General features: G+C 40.2%; 3 protein-coding genes across 3 annotated transcripts; 2 read left to right on the top strand and 1 right to left on the bottom strand.

Moving 5' to 3' along the window:
* Positions 1 to 142: 142 nt before the first annotated feature.
* On the top strand, positions 143 to 4,244 carry LOC146520115 (ras-related C3 botulinum toxin substrate 1-like). The gene is made up of 6 exons (XM_085156859.1): positions 143 to 299; positions 843 to 914; positions 1,340 to 1,457; positions 1,733 to 1,795; positions 3,350 to 3,518; positions 3,624 to 4,244. Exons 1-6 carry the CDS (start codon positions 265 to 267, stop codon positions 3,752 to 3,754), a joined length of 588 nt encoding a protein of 195 aa, XP_085012985.1. The 5' UTR covers positions 143 to 264; the 3' UTR covers positions 3,755 to 4,244.
* An 865-nt stretch (positions 4,245 to 5,109) lies between these two features.
* Positions 5,110 to 8,173, bottom strand: LOC146520114 (winged helix repair factor 1). Its single transcript, XM_085156858.1, has 7 exons — positions 8,058 to 8,173; positions 7,640 to 7,735; positions 7,407 to 7,549; positions 7,079 to 7,314; positions 6,668 to 6,765; positions 6,429 to 6,576; positions 5,110 to 5,568 (listed from the first exon to the last, which is right to left on the bottom strand). The coding sequence occupies exons 2-7, from the start codon at positions 7,731 to 7,733 to the stop codon at positions 5,523 to 5,525; spliced, it is 765 nt and encodes a 254-aa protein (XP_085012984.1). The 5' UTR covers positions 7,734 to 7,735; positions 8,058 to 8,173; the 3' UTR covers positions 5,110 to 5,522.
* Positions 8,174 to 8,231: 58 nt separating this feature from the next.
* dxo (decapping exoribonuclease) lies at positions 8,232 to 12,538 on the top strand. Its single transcript, XM_085156856.1, has 7 exons — positions 8,232 to 8,457; positions 8,980 to 9,439; positions 9,599 to 9,825; positions 11,038 to 11,257; positions 11,339 to 11,474; positions 11,563 to 11,657; positions 11,734 to 12,538. The coding sequence occupies exons 2-7, from the start codon at positions 8,982 to 8,984 to the stop codon at positions 11,873 to 11,875; spliced, it is 1,278 nt and encodes a 425-aa protein (XP_085012982.1). The 5' UTR covers positions 8,232 to 8,457; positions 8,980 to 8,981; the 3' UTR covers positions 11,876 to 12,538.
* Positions 12,539 to 13,936: the final 1,398 nt, after the last annotated feature.

Raw genomic sequence — 13,936 nt, 5'->3', positions numbered from 1 at the left:
GTATTAAAATGGCAATACTCTCTGTAGTACCACTGCTGCTGAATATCGGCTTCAATGGTTATATTTTGAGCGCACAACTAGTGATGGATGGATGGAGGGCTCCACCTTACCATGGAGCAAAAAACCTGTTTTCCTAGCTTTGACTGTAACACTGACGACACGCCCAGCCCCAGACCCAGCATCCGACTTTCAGGGAAAAAGCAAAGAAGCTTGATAAGAAATGAGCTCCTGGGCTGACAGCATTCCTCCAGTTGCTGCAGCGCAATGCAGACCATTAAGTGTGTCGTCGTCGGAGACGGGTGAGTTCACTTACTCAATATTACTTTATTTTATTTTTTACACCTGGTTTTTACCTGTAAAATGTGATGGCTGTGGCTCAGAGCAGGTAGAGCAGGTAGAGCAGGTCACCGACTGATTGGGAGGTTGCTGGGTTAACCCCTGGTGCTCCTGTTTGTGTGGAAATACCCTTAGGCAAGATACAAAATCCAAGTTGCTCTCCGATGTGTCATTAAAGTTACTGTGTTATGATTAGCTATAGCTGCTACTTTAATGCTAACATTTACTGCTAGTTAAACAGCTACCATTCACATGTGTACCAGACAGGGTGATACTTCTGATAACTGTTGTGATGTGATAAGTGTTGTTCAGTGATGTGGATGTCAGCTACTGTTCATATGTTCAGCTGCCAGAGAGGGGGGGCTGGCTGTGAGCCTGCCTAAATAGTTTTGGCAACCTTAGTCCAGTGTAACAAAGTTGAATGTCCATCAGTTCAGACACAGCATTGTTTTTGTGTTTTTTGCCTTCTGTCAGTAAATGCTAATCCAGCTTCTTCTCCCCTACAGAGAAGTAGGTAAGACCTGTCTGCTCATCAACTACACCACCAATGCCTTTCCTGGAGAGTACGTCCCCACAGTGTGAGTATCGCACTTTGCAGTGCAGTGAGTATTTATTTATTTATTAAAGCAAGATTAGCAAACAGTGATCGGTCTCCACCCTCCTTTAAAATCAGTGCATTGTATGAAAATTTGGCTTGCAGAGGAGCTTACAATCACAGCAGTGGACTGTAACTAGACCAGAAATACATGTTACAGGATGTTATGAGGAAACCCTTCAGCCTATCTCATTCTGATCCTAGCTGTTACTGTAACTGTGGCATGAAGTCATTGATAAACAAGCTTCCGAGTGAGTGAAATTTAAGAGAGCAGACGCCATAAAAGTCTACAATAAGGCAGATAAGATATCAACTTCCACTTCAGTTGTTTTTTTCAGTAGTTATATTTTGACAGTCTATATAAAGCCAGAAGGGTTTGGTTTATTTGCGCTTCATCACTTCTGTCAGGTTCGACAACTACTCCGCCAGTGTTTTGTTCGATGGGAAGCCGGTGAGCCTGAACCTTTGGGATACAGCAGGACAAGAAGACTATGACAGACTCCGCCCCCTTTCCTACCCACTGACGGTACAACAACCACAAAAAGAAAGATCACACAATGTTGTGCTATACTTCACTTACATTACTGTGCAAAAGATTTGAGTCACTCCTTAGTTCTTTATATTTCACTTCCAATGAAGTAAGATGTTCCTATGATTTTTTTTAAAAGTGGTCTTCAGCAGTAGTTCTCCATGCTTTCTGAAGGTCTTTAAGTTTTCCGCTGGACATTGGCAGCTTTTTCACTGATTTTCAAAATATAAAGAATTGAGGCTCTGACTGTTTTGCTTTCTTTGTCTTACCAGGATATTTTTCTCATCTGCTTTTCCCTCGTGTCTCCTGCGTCATTTGAAAATGTCCGTCATAAGGTGAGTAGGTGCTATATTATGGAAAGGTGGCTGCACAATGTCAGGTACTGACAGTGTCAGTACTGTCATATCAATATTATGACATTTACTTATATTGTGCCTGTGCTGCAAAGCAAGCACAAGCTGCTGTGGATCAAGACCTAACCATAAATTCAATGGAAAAATGTAACTATATTTTCCAAAGGATTCTAACATGATGGAAAGTAGACCCGCAACTACAAATTAATTTTATTAGTGAATAATGTGAGTTAATTTCTATTAAGTAGTGAGTTTTCATAAAACCAGAAAACGACAAGAAAGTGGAAAAGGGCGACAAAATATTTAGCATTTTTTTACTTTTAAAATGTGCCATCAAAATTATGTTAGGCATATTTTCTCTTAATAAACAAAGTTGTTTTTTTTACTAAGTGTGATTAATCTGAAGTGTGACGTATGCCAACTTAGCAACCCACTGCAAGCAGCCAGGAGTAGCAGACTGGATCTCCAAGGTGGAAATCACTGCTGAGAACACAAATGTCTCACATTTGCCAAAAAGCATCTGGATGATCCCCAAGACACACAGCATTTCATAAGAACACCATCATACCAACAGTCAAACATGGTGGTGCTTGTATGAGGGTCTGGGCTGCTTTGCTGCTTCAGGACCTGGACAACTTGTTGTAATTGATGGAACCATGAATTCCGCTTTCTACCAGAAAATCCGGAAGAATTTTTGGCCATCAGTTCATGCCCTGAGACTCAAGAGGTCTTGGATTATACAGAAGGGCGATGATCCAAAAAACACCAGCATGTCCACCTCTGTATGGCTCAAAGAAACAAAATGAAGATTTTGGGGTGACCTAGTCAAACTCCAGGTTTCAACCTGACTGAGATGCTTAGGTAACCTTAAACAGGGCTTTCATGCTTGCAAACCCTCCAGTGGGGCTGAATGAAAACAATTCGGCAGAGAAGAGTGGGTCAAAATTCCTCCACAGTGATGTGAAGTACTCATTAGCAGTTATTACAAATGCTTGATTGCAGTTCTTGCTGCCAAGGATGGTACTACCAGTTATTAGGTTTAGGGGCAATTACTTTATCACAGTTATTTTAGATCATCTAATGTGTACCAATGCCGACCTATTGCTCTGGCTTTGGATTTCAAAGGGGTCTTACTCCCTTCTTCCCCCTTTAAAATAAACTTCTTTTGTTTTTTATTTTTTAAATAATGTAGCAACTGTATGGCATTGTATGTTTGTAGCCAGGTAATAAGCATTATTTTGTAACATTTAGAGTTAAAGCCTTCAAACAACCAGTCGAACTCACATCCACACCTACAGCCAAATTAGATTCAGCACTTAATCCAACATAAATGTCTTTGAGTTGTAGGAGGAAACCCTCAAAAGCACAGGGAGAACATACAAGCTCCATTTAGGAATGCTCCACATGATTCCTTCACCAAAAATCAAAAGAATGACAATGCAAATAGGAAGTAGCTGCAGCTTCAATAAAATAAAGTGTTCAAGGTGGTGCAGGCCGAGCTGGGAAGTTAAACTCATAAACATTGTCTCTTTGCAGTGGATTAAAGAGGTGAGACACCATTGTCCCAACACTCCCATTATCCTCGTGGGGACCAAAATGGATCTGAGAGATGACAAAGACGCTTTAGAGAAGCACAAGAAGGAGAAGAAGACTAATCTCTCTCCCATTAACTACCCTGATGGACTGGCCCTGTCCAAAGAGATTGGTAATGGCTTCAGTTATCTCTAATACTTTTTCTTTTAAATCATCACGGAAGACGGCAGATTCCAGTAATAAGCCTGGAATCTGGCTCTCTGTTTCCTGTCTTCAGGTTCTGTCAAGTACCTGGAGTGCTCAGCTTTGACTCAATGTGGCGTTAAAACTCTGTTTGATGAGGTCATCAGGATTGCCGTGTCCCCTCCACCTATCACCAAGAAGACAAAGAAGTGCTCTCTCCTCTAAGACTTCACTGAAACAGTGTATTTCAGATTCTGTCCTTCAATGTGTGTAGCTGCATCAGTTATACAGTTGTAAGGTCAATTTTAGGAGACAAATCAGTATACACTTCCTAAAAGTGTATACTGATTTTTGGTAGTAGAAATGTTTCCAAATAGACTGTACACATGCTGTAAAAAGAAATTCTTTGATCTGTTGTCTCTTTAAAACACAGCTGAGAGTCTGCTGCTGTTTCCTGCTCAACCACATCAAGCATTTACAAGTTAAAAACGCCAATTTGTCGTCACCAATTTGTAACTGTTACAGTTGAGAATTAAAGTGGAGCACTAAATGTATTGAGCCCCAGTCTTAAAATAAACTCAAAGTCTTGACACTTTCTGTAAAATTATATTTAAGTTTGGTTTTTAGAGCATGTTTTATGCCAACTTGTCCAAGTATAGAATAGGTTTGGTTGGTGCTAACAGACATTGTTTCATCAAACTAGTCACAGAACTGATAACTCTGAAGAAAAGAAGGATACTAAAACTACAAAAGCAATCTAGAGGAGTTACCCTTGTACTGCATATGACAGCAACAACTAGTTTTCTCCATTGTTGGCTAGCTGCACTGAAACAGAAGAATCCACCTGTCAGTGGGAGTTTTGTAGAACTATAAATGAGGACTGTGTTGGGGAAAGCCTCTTTGGTGCATTTGTGGCTCACTGGAGTCAGACACTGTCCCCTTTGTGTTTGATATTTCCTTGTGGGGATGGGTTGACAGACATAGCGGTGCAATCAGCTGGTAGAGCAGAGCTCCACAAAATATGATCACAACTATTTTGTGCAATTTTACAGTGTAATTTAACCCCCAGTTATCACTGTTCAGTTATTCTTTTAACAAACACTTCCAAACTGTTTACAAAAGGTTACAAGGAAGTTTCCAAATAAAGTGGACTGAATGTAACTATAATATCTATGACATCAATGTAGTCAAAAGATAGCAAATCTGCACACACGCACAGAGTGGAGCAGTCACTTTGGGGAAAACCTAGAAGGAAAAAAACTAATTTTAGCTTAAAAATAGAACTTCTAACCCAAATGATCTCAAGCTCAGTCCTGCACTTGTATTCCATACATACACTGCGAGGTTTGAATTGGACAAGATGAGTGAAAAACAATTCCTGGGAATTATTAGTGGGACATGAAAAATTCTGTCTGAAGCTCTCAGGAAAAGGGGCCTGTTCAAAACAATTGATAATGAGCTTGACCCTTCTAAGGGTTTGAAATACAGTTCAGTACGGGCAAAGGATGAATGCTGCACACAAGTGATGCTGACTGAGCACAAAAACAGAAGAGACAACATGAGCGAAGCAGCGAACAAAAAATGATGTAATCCGTTTTACTTCAAGGTGACACAGTTTCAAGCTTTGACAGGCGGGACATTATTTGATTTTGGAAAACTGGCCTTCAAGTTTCAAACAGGATGTTGGGAAACCTCATTTCTTTGTAACAAAGCATTTTGTTTCCTGAAAACACTCAGCACAGAGGCAATGATTGCCATTAAGTTGTGAACTCCATGTAGACAAGGAATCTCATATGTGATGCAAAGAAATTTAAATAAATCTTATTACAAGATAAACCAAAACTTGATAACGTCTCGTCATCATAGGTCATTAGTAGCACATTTGGCACAGAATCTGCACTTGAATACTTAAATTATTCCATTCAGTCTTTTTATAAACACTTTTCATTCTGTTCATAAACTTCTCATCGTCCGTCAGCGCCTGACATCAGCCTCACGAATCCACAGATCGCAACAGGGTCCCGGAAGTTGTCGGTATGCTGGAAAGAAAGAAAGCATTCATTAAAATCAGCGGGATCAGACGAAAACTTGACTCGAGTTAGGCGGAAAACAAGTCAGATTGTTTTGGACGTTAAAGAAAAGGAACCACACTTGAAGACAGACGTAATTTTAAAGATCAAGAGTTTTTAAAACTGTTTGACAGTAACACGCACACATTAGTGACCATAAAGACTAATAATCCTATTCCATGTCAATAGACCAAATGGGAAAAAGGAAACCTTTGGGAAAGTAAACCATCACACATTTTGGATCTGTTACCACCAGACACCAAATCTTTCTAGAAAAGTGAGATTGGAAATGTCAGATGATGCCATTTGTTGGTACATCACAAAGAACTTCATCTGATTAGAGTAGTTTCGTGATAATAAAACTACACATTAAATTTAATGAGGGGATACATTTATAAGAGGTTAACACATGAAAGTGTTATAAACTTAAACACCTGTCTTTGAATTGTTTTTTCTACAGCCCTTTAAATTTGGCCTGTATAAGCTATACTAGCAAATTTTTAAGCTAATTATCGCTCAACTGAATGTGAGATTATTTTGAAATTCCACATTGCTGAAGTCATAGTACCAGATACTTGACCTAAAAAAGTTTTGAAAGACACAGGTCTAATCTCCCTGGACTTTTTTCAGAGAAATCAAAGATGGTCGGATTGGGAATTTTTCTTAAATTTAGTCCAGTTACTTAAATAAGATTGAGAGCAGCTGTATTTAATGCCTTAACAGGTGGTTAAACTGACCTACTAAGATAAAGGTAAGGAAAGGAGGTAAAAAAAATAAATAAAATCAAATGTTTGCCCATTTTCAGAAGTGATAGCATCCAGTCTTATTACCTCTCTACCAGCTCTGCGCCAACAATGTCATGAATGTGGTATTTCATATGGAATTTCACTTGTGAATTCGTCCGCCGCTCCTCGATTTCTGCCTTTAAGACTTCGCCGTATTTGGACTTCTTAACCATGCTGACCACTGCTTTACGGCCTAACGGCAAAATGAGAACAAAGACATTAATGGGTGTCGTAACTAAAGGAAATCGCTGTTACGATTCAATCAAGTGAAATTCAACACCAACCTTTTATGAAGTACTTTGTGAATTTGCCAGAGTTGGGAATGGAAAGCCACCAGCTGCCTGCATCCCTCACAGTCAGGACCCCAGACTTAACCAGCTGCCTGTGTGTGGGGAGAAAACAGATTCTGAGTTGATCTTTATCTTTCAGAATGGCCAAGTCAGAGGTTACACATTCATTCAATAATGCCAAGCACAAAGTTATGGAAATCGGTATAAACAGCTTTAATGCCATAGAAAATGTTATTCTCTGCTACCCCTTTAAATAAATTTCAAACTCTTTTAGTCATTGTCAGCAGTGTGGCTTTGCTTTTTATTTATCTAGGAAGTTAAATGTTAAACTATGTCTAAGATAGAAGGTTTAGGAATGATAAAGCTAAATAATAAACGCATGCAATATATGGGTGTCTTTCATACGTTATCTCAGAGTCTGTGAAGAGAAACTCCTTCAGCATTTTGTCTTTCGTGAAGCTCAGATCTGTGCAAGCGGACACCACTTTCTCCAAGAACCTCTCCACGGTGGCTCTTGTGGTTTTGCCCTCTTCTCCCGCCAGCACTTTGGCCTTGTAGTCAGAAGTAAAAACCAACCCAAAGGCTTCTGCGTCGAACCCGAGCTGGAACATCAGCAGATCTCCTCGTTCACGCATCTTATTCTGTTACCGAGGGACAGCAGCGAGTTGTATTTCACATCTGAATCTGCAGAAATGATTACACATACATTTCTAACACTTAAAATCCACCTTACCACCTCCTTGTCCACCAAAGTCTTGTCACTGTGTATGCTGTAGAGCTGGTGCTTCAGCACAATTTGAGGCAGTGCATCATTGAAGAGCTTTCTGGGAAATAGGGTCATGAGGTACTCCAGACTGGATTTGATGTCAGCTGGTCCTTTTAAAGTGAAGAAATGACAGTGTGAACTTCAAATGAAGAGTTTTTTGATCACATTATTGTCGATTTTTTTAGGAGTCACACACCCACCCTCTTCAGCAGCAGTAGCTCCAAATTGTTCTGTGCCATTTCTTCTCTTCTTCAGATTGAAAGCGTCTGAAATCAGAGCCCGTTTCCTGCTCATACCTGAAGGAGAAATTTGCACCTGTTCACTCCAAGATGCTGCTTTCCTCGCTACACAACGCAGAGCCTATTAAAAGACCTTTAAATGGTCAATCATATCATTATTTCCTACTAATTAAGAACAATGCCCCACAGTCAAGATCCACTCCTTTGCCAATTTCTGATGAATGAATTATAAGACATAATCTCATATTTTCCATAAAAGTACCCTCAGAAAACAAGTTTTGTTAGGTTAAAAACACTACACCGTTAGCCATGCTAACGCTAGCTCGTTTATCAACATTAGACCGAGCTATTTGAACTCGAAAATAATTTTTGTCCTTACCTGATGAATAAACCCAATAATAATGTTTTTTTTTTCATCACTTTATTCCCTGCCAGAGCCCAACAGCTACAGGGAACTGTTACAACTCTTCTTTTCACGGATATTTAGTGTTTTTAGAGGAAGTGTCGCCACTACCAACGAGCAGCGGATTGGATGGAAAACTGCACACGGAAGTGGCGTTAGCTTGTTGTTAGCGTGTATGACTAGTTAGCTGTCCCGCTACAAAAACAAGGCAGCGTTTTTCTAACTCAGCTACTTCTTGGTTTTAGTCGGTAAAGATGCAACAAACGTATGTTTGTTGTTCCTGTGCCAAGTCTGTTATTTTATTTCCTCTGACATAATATAAACAGGGAACTTCTAACGTTAGCTTAGCAACCTCTGCTCGCTGTGCTGTAAAGAGGTAGGTTATCACTTACTTACCTCTTATTTATTCATGAAAGTACTCTTTAGTTTTCGTAGTGGGGTTAGTAACAGCGGTATTAGGAAACCTTTGTTAATTTTAAACATGCATTTAATTGAGAAACAGTGCAGACACACGCCAAACATTACCTGCCTCTTTTCCATTCAACATTCAACACATAAACTGTTATAAGCACATCAGGCGGTTCTAGGTCCAGACATGCTACATTTAAACTTAAACTAATTCATTGTTTGTGCACAATTTGTTACAGAGAGGAAAGAACACATTTCTAATTTTAAATATGCAGCACTGTGCAAAAGTGCCTTCTTGGAAGCAAAATAAAAAGACATGAGGAGTAGCTTAAGCCCTTTACACAATATTGTAGGTGGAATTAACTGATAGTGGGAAAAGTATTTTTAAAAGTTAGCTAAAGAATATGCACATATACATTAACCCTAACGTAACTTATCCCTGAAAAAAATGCACTTAAAGAAAAAAAACTCATAAATTCTTTCTGTCCAGCTATGGACCCCCACAGATCCAGCATCAGCTATCACAGCCATCAGTCCTCGTACAAAAGACAAAGAGACGACAGTGGCAGAAATCCTCGTGAGAATAAACACTTCAGAACGAACACACAGCACCAGTATCGGTCTGAGTCGGCTCTGGGTCAAAACCCTTTGAGCTGCAGGACTTTAAGCACGAGAAGAGAGCTTTATGAAAGAGACTTTCCTGTTTACAAACAGCCTGTGGAAGTGGGATGTTTTTCCCTCGACTCTGAGCGTAGATTCTTCAACGACAGCAGGCAGATGAGGTACTACGTGGAGCCTGACAAGAATCCAAATTTCAACCTGAGGGATGGATACAGGGATCGCTTTATAAAAAGAGACGACAGTGTGAAGGAGAGGCTGGACCATATTCTCCGTTGGATTGTAGCCAATAAATCAAAGATTAACCCAACAGGGGCAGCAGCCTCACCTCGGTAAGTGTAGCTGTGAGGTTCCTGTTTTTATTGTATTTCTCTTCAGGTGATCAAGTAGGTCCCACACAGAGAGAGAGAGAGATAAACATTATTGATCTCTAACCACAACAACAGTTCCTACTGGACACGTATTCTTTGATCAACCTCTACTCTTTCCAGTGCTTTAGATGTCGACTTTGTGACATGGCGGGGCCACCTAACCAAGCTGCTGACCACTCCTTATGAGACAAGGGAAGGCTGGTTGTTAGCAGTCACCAGGTTCAGGGGCACATTTTACGTCAGTGAGGTGGAAACGGAAGCTGCTCGCAGGGAACGGGAGAACCGCACCGAGAGGCATGAAGAGATGATGTACTGGGGATACAAGTTTGAGCAATACACATGTGCAGGTAGGTGGGTATCTGTAGCAGTAAACAAGTACCTTATTTTTCCTTTTTTTTTTTTTGAAACTTTGGGTACTGATTAAAACTGCCTTACCCACAGCCGATGATTCACAGGCATACCTCATAATCAACTGGTTTTATATTCACAGTCCATTCACAACATGTGAGATTTCCACTATGGGAAAAAAAATGCTAATGGTATAATAAAACCCCCCAAACAAAAACAGTACTGTTGCCTCACAAAAAGAAGATCCAGGTTTGATTTCACCGGCTGTTTTTGTGTGAGCTTTGCTGCCTGTGTGAGTTCTCTCCAGGCACTCTTGTTGGGTAATTGGTGTGGAGTCTGTTTCTGTGTTAATGCTGCAATAGACTGGCAGCCTGTCCAGGTTGTACCTCACCTTTTACCATTTCACACTTGGGTAACGGTTTCTGAAACCGCTAATTTACTGGGATTTTCCCACATAACCATCTCGAGGGGTTACAGAGACTGGTTTGAAAAGAGGAAACATCCAGTCAGGGGCAGTTCTCAGGGTGAAAATTCCTCATTGGTACCAAAGATCAAAGAGAGACTGCTTGGAACTGATAGGAAGGCAAGAGTAACTCAAACAACTACAATCGAGGTAATCAGAAGACCACACCAGGTGCAACTCCTGTCAGCTAAGAAAAGGAAGCTATAATTCATCCAAGCTCAACAAAACTGGACAATAGAAGACTAGAAAAATGTTGCCTGTCTGATGATTCTTGATTTGTGCTGCACTGGTAATGGCAGAATTGGGGATAAACAACAGGAAAACACAGATCCATGCTGCTTTGTGTCAGCAATCCAGGCTGCTGGGTCCCTTAGTACCAGTTGAGCATCATTTACATGACACAGCCTGAGTATTGTTGCTGATTATGTTCATCCCTTTATGACCACAGTGCCTATCTTTTAAAGGCCGCTTCCAGCAGCTGTCCTTTTAAAAAGTTATCTTCATGTCTTCATGTAATTGAAGAACTCGAGTAACAGCAAAGACTCATAAATGCAGTATGAATCTTACCATGATTAAGTAAAAATTCTACACTCTATAAAAATGTAACATGATTATTATAATGCCCAACACTGACTTTAAATCATTATTTTTTTTGTTCATATCCGTGTGTCCATTATATTAGATATGAAAACTAAACCTAGATCATATAGAGCACAGTGGTAAAGTTTCACCTTTGTCTCTCCTGTAGACAATACCCACAGTCTACCTGACCCTGGTGGAGTGGTTAACACCAACGAGGCCTTCTGCACTGTGGTGCAAACTCGGCTCGCGGATCACAGACTGCTGTTCTCCGGCGAGGTGGACTGTCGGGATAAAGATCCCAAAGCTCCGGCTGCTCCTGCCTGTTACGTGGAGCTGAAGACCTCTGCAGAGATCTGCACCCCCAAACAGCGCAGCAACTTCCACAGGTACAGGATAAAGTAAAGCCTCATAATTTTCATGTTATGTGGTTGGCTGGATGGTAACGCTTTTATTTTGGCGCTCCTCAGGTTCAAACTGCTTAAGTGGTGGGCCCAGTCTTTTCTCCCGGGAGTCCCTAGAGTGGTGGCAGGTTTCCGAGATCAGGAAGGTGTCGTTGTGTCCGTGGAGACCTTTCACATTTCTAAGATCTCCCATCTCATCAAGGTAAAGCAATAAATAACTCGTGACTTAAAAACATCTGGTAGCACACCATGAACACACTTCATGAGCCTTTTGTACATCTTTTAAACAGAACGAGTACAACTGCTGGAAGCCGACAGTATGCATGAACTTTTGCTGCGATTTCCTGTCTTTTGTGAAGCGTGTAGTTACCGAAGACAGTCCTAGGTGAGCTATAACAACACTTTTAAAATATTCTGGTTTGGGGTAAATACATGTTAATCTCTTTCTGTTGTTATTTCAGAGTGGTGTACCTGTTCTCCTGGGATCCCTACAAAGATGTCACCTACTCTGCCCACAGAGACTCTCAGTATTGCTTCCTGCCACACTGGTATGTTGAGGAGATGATGAGAAGTGAAGACTCCCAATATGAGCCTAAAGCATAATTCTTCTGCACTGAAGTCTGAAAGCCTGGAGTTGATTCATTCCCTTCCAGTCAATTAGAAGAGGAGGAAACAGGCCAATCACAGTTGTTTTGAGGAAGGGAGGTGCACGTCAGCATAGGTTATTGTGACGTAATATTTAACCCTACGTATGGCTCTGATAAACTGAATTGCAGAAGTATAAATTCCACCTAAGGCATGGTCACGAATGCATCATTATCCTGTAGACCTCCAGTGGAGGACTCTATCAGAATCTGGACATTTAACGTGGTAAACATTTGCATGAGCTCACCAATCACTACTCATCAGTCTTCTGGGGGAATTCTTTTATTTTTTTAAAGCAGCGATGAACTACATTTCATCTGGCATGTAATGTTCTAAACAAAACACAATTAAAGAAATCAATATTGTTTCTCAATCGTTTTTATTCCCTGGTTATAACAATAATTTAAAACCCACAAACAGTGTTATGTTTATTTAAACAAAATTAGAAAATCTGTGTTTTGTTTTGTTGTTGTTGTAAATGAGTCAAGATGATATCAAATAAGAACTGGATGTAAACAAAGTTCATTTTGTAAAATATAAAAAGCTAAATTGGAAAGCTTTAATCAAAAAAAAAAAAACAAACAGTTGGAGCTGTTTTTCCTAACTGCTACCAAATATAAGTGACAACTGGCAGAGGAGGTGAAATCTGGTAAATGTGTCACTTGGCTAAAGTATTGATAGAACAACAAAAGGCCTAAAGGCTGCGGTGTTAAAGGGAAGCGCCTCTCTTGGTTATAACCAAGACGTAAAGAGAGAAAAACCAGTTTAACAACAGCAGCAGGAGGAGGAGTGGATCAACTGTCAACCGGCGTCAAGTTGAAAGGCAGCATTAACTGTCATTTGCCACATCAGAGAGAAAGTACTGTGACAAATGCTGTGAATCACTGCGATCCCCGACGAGTTTACACTACTCGCAGGGAACTGATAGAAATAATGGAAGACATCTGTGTGAAAGAAAAAGAGCGCACGTCGAACACTGCGATATTGAAAACAGTAGAAAAAACTCAGTGCATCAAGTGTTTGTGTAGATCAACAGTCACTGAATAACTTACAAACGAGTGACAAAAAAAAGAATTAAACCATCGACAAGCATAAAAATGAAAAAAGTGCCAAAACCTACAGCTCTTTAGAGTGAGACTGGCTTCAAAAGAGTCAAAACCCTATAACCTTTGATGTTAAAATGCCCAGCTTTACAACAAAAATAAATGTGTTTGCAACCTGATACAGTTTCTTTTTGTCTTTATAACCTGTTAGTCCCAGTCATGGTTGCTTTCTTATATAAACTTTACAAAAGCTCAAAAGTAAAAGGTGTGGCTACGCTGACTTACAGGTACGTGCCGACACAGATGTCTGCTCAGCTTAACCAGTTTTCGTAGCATTGGTGTCTTCTGTCGTGTAATAATCTCACCAGTAGTAAACTATCAAAGAAGCTTATGTTCCAGTCTTGCCACCAAGTCATTCATAAATAGTCACTTCTGGCTCATAAACCCTCCAAAACTTGATAACAACATTTTAGCAGCCAAAACTTTAAAATGCAGAGTATAAAGCTAATCAGTGGTTGATAGTGGCTCCATCCACGTTTTATATTCAGTCTATGGGGGAAACAAACCTCAAATTCCTGCAGTGAGGAAATATTATACTCTGAGTGGTTTCATGAACACACAACAGTAAGAATCAGAAGCTACAGCTTTTGCAGTCACAAGATCACAAAACAAGCTAATTTGAGAGAACGTTGTGTGTAGGTGTTAGTTGGTGTACTCCACCACCAGCAACATAATGAGGGTGTGTCTTTTGGAGGAATACTGTTTATCCCTTTAAAGGTTCAAAGACTTGAAGAATACATGCTGAGGTGCACTGATGCTGTGGACACACAACTAAGATTTTAGCTTGTTTTTTTTCCTTTAATTTGTCACTCATCTGCATGTCAGTTCATACAGTTTCTTTTTCATAATGCATTACAATCAGAGGCACGTGCTACCTACAACTACTGCAGCACGTGCAGACACATATTTACTGTGC

The sequence above is a fragment of the Neolamprologus multifasciatus genome, chromosome 4 (genome assembly GCF_963576455.1).
Source record: "Neolamprologus multifasciatus chromosome 4, fNeoMul1.2, whole genome shotgun sequence".
Taxonomy (NCBI): domain Eukaryota; kingdom Metazoa; phylum Chordata; class Actinopteri; order Cichliformes; family Cichlidae; genus Neolamprologus; species Neolamprologus multifasciatus.
This window is presented reverse-complemented; position numbering and strand designations above follow the sequence as displayed.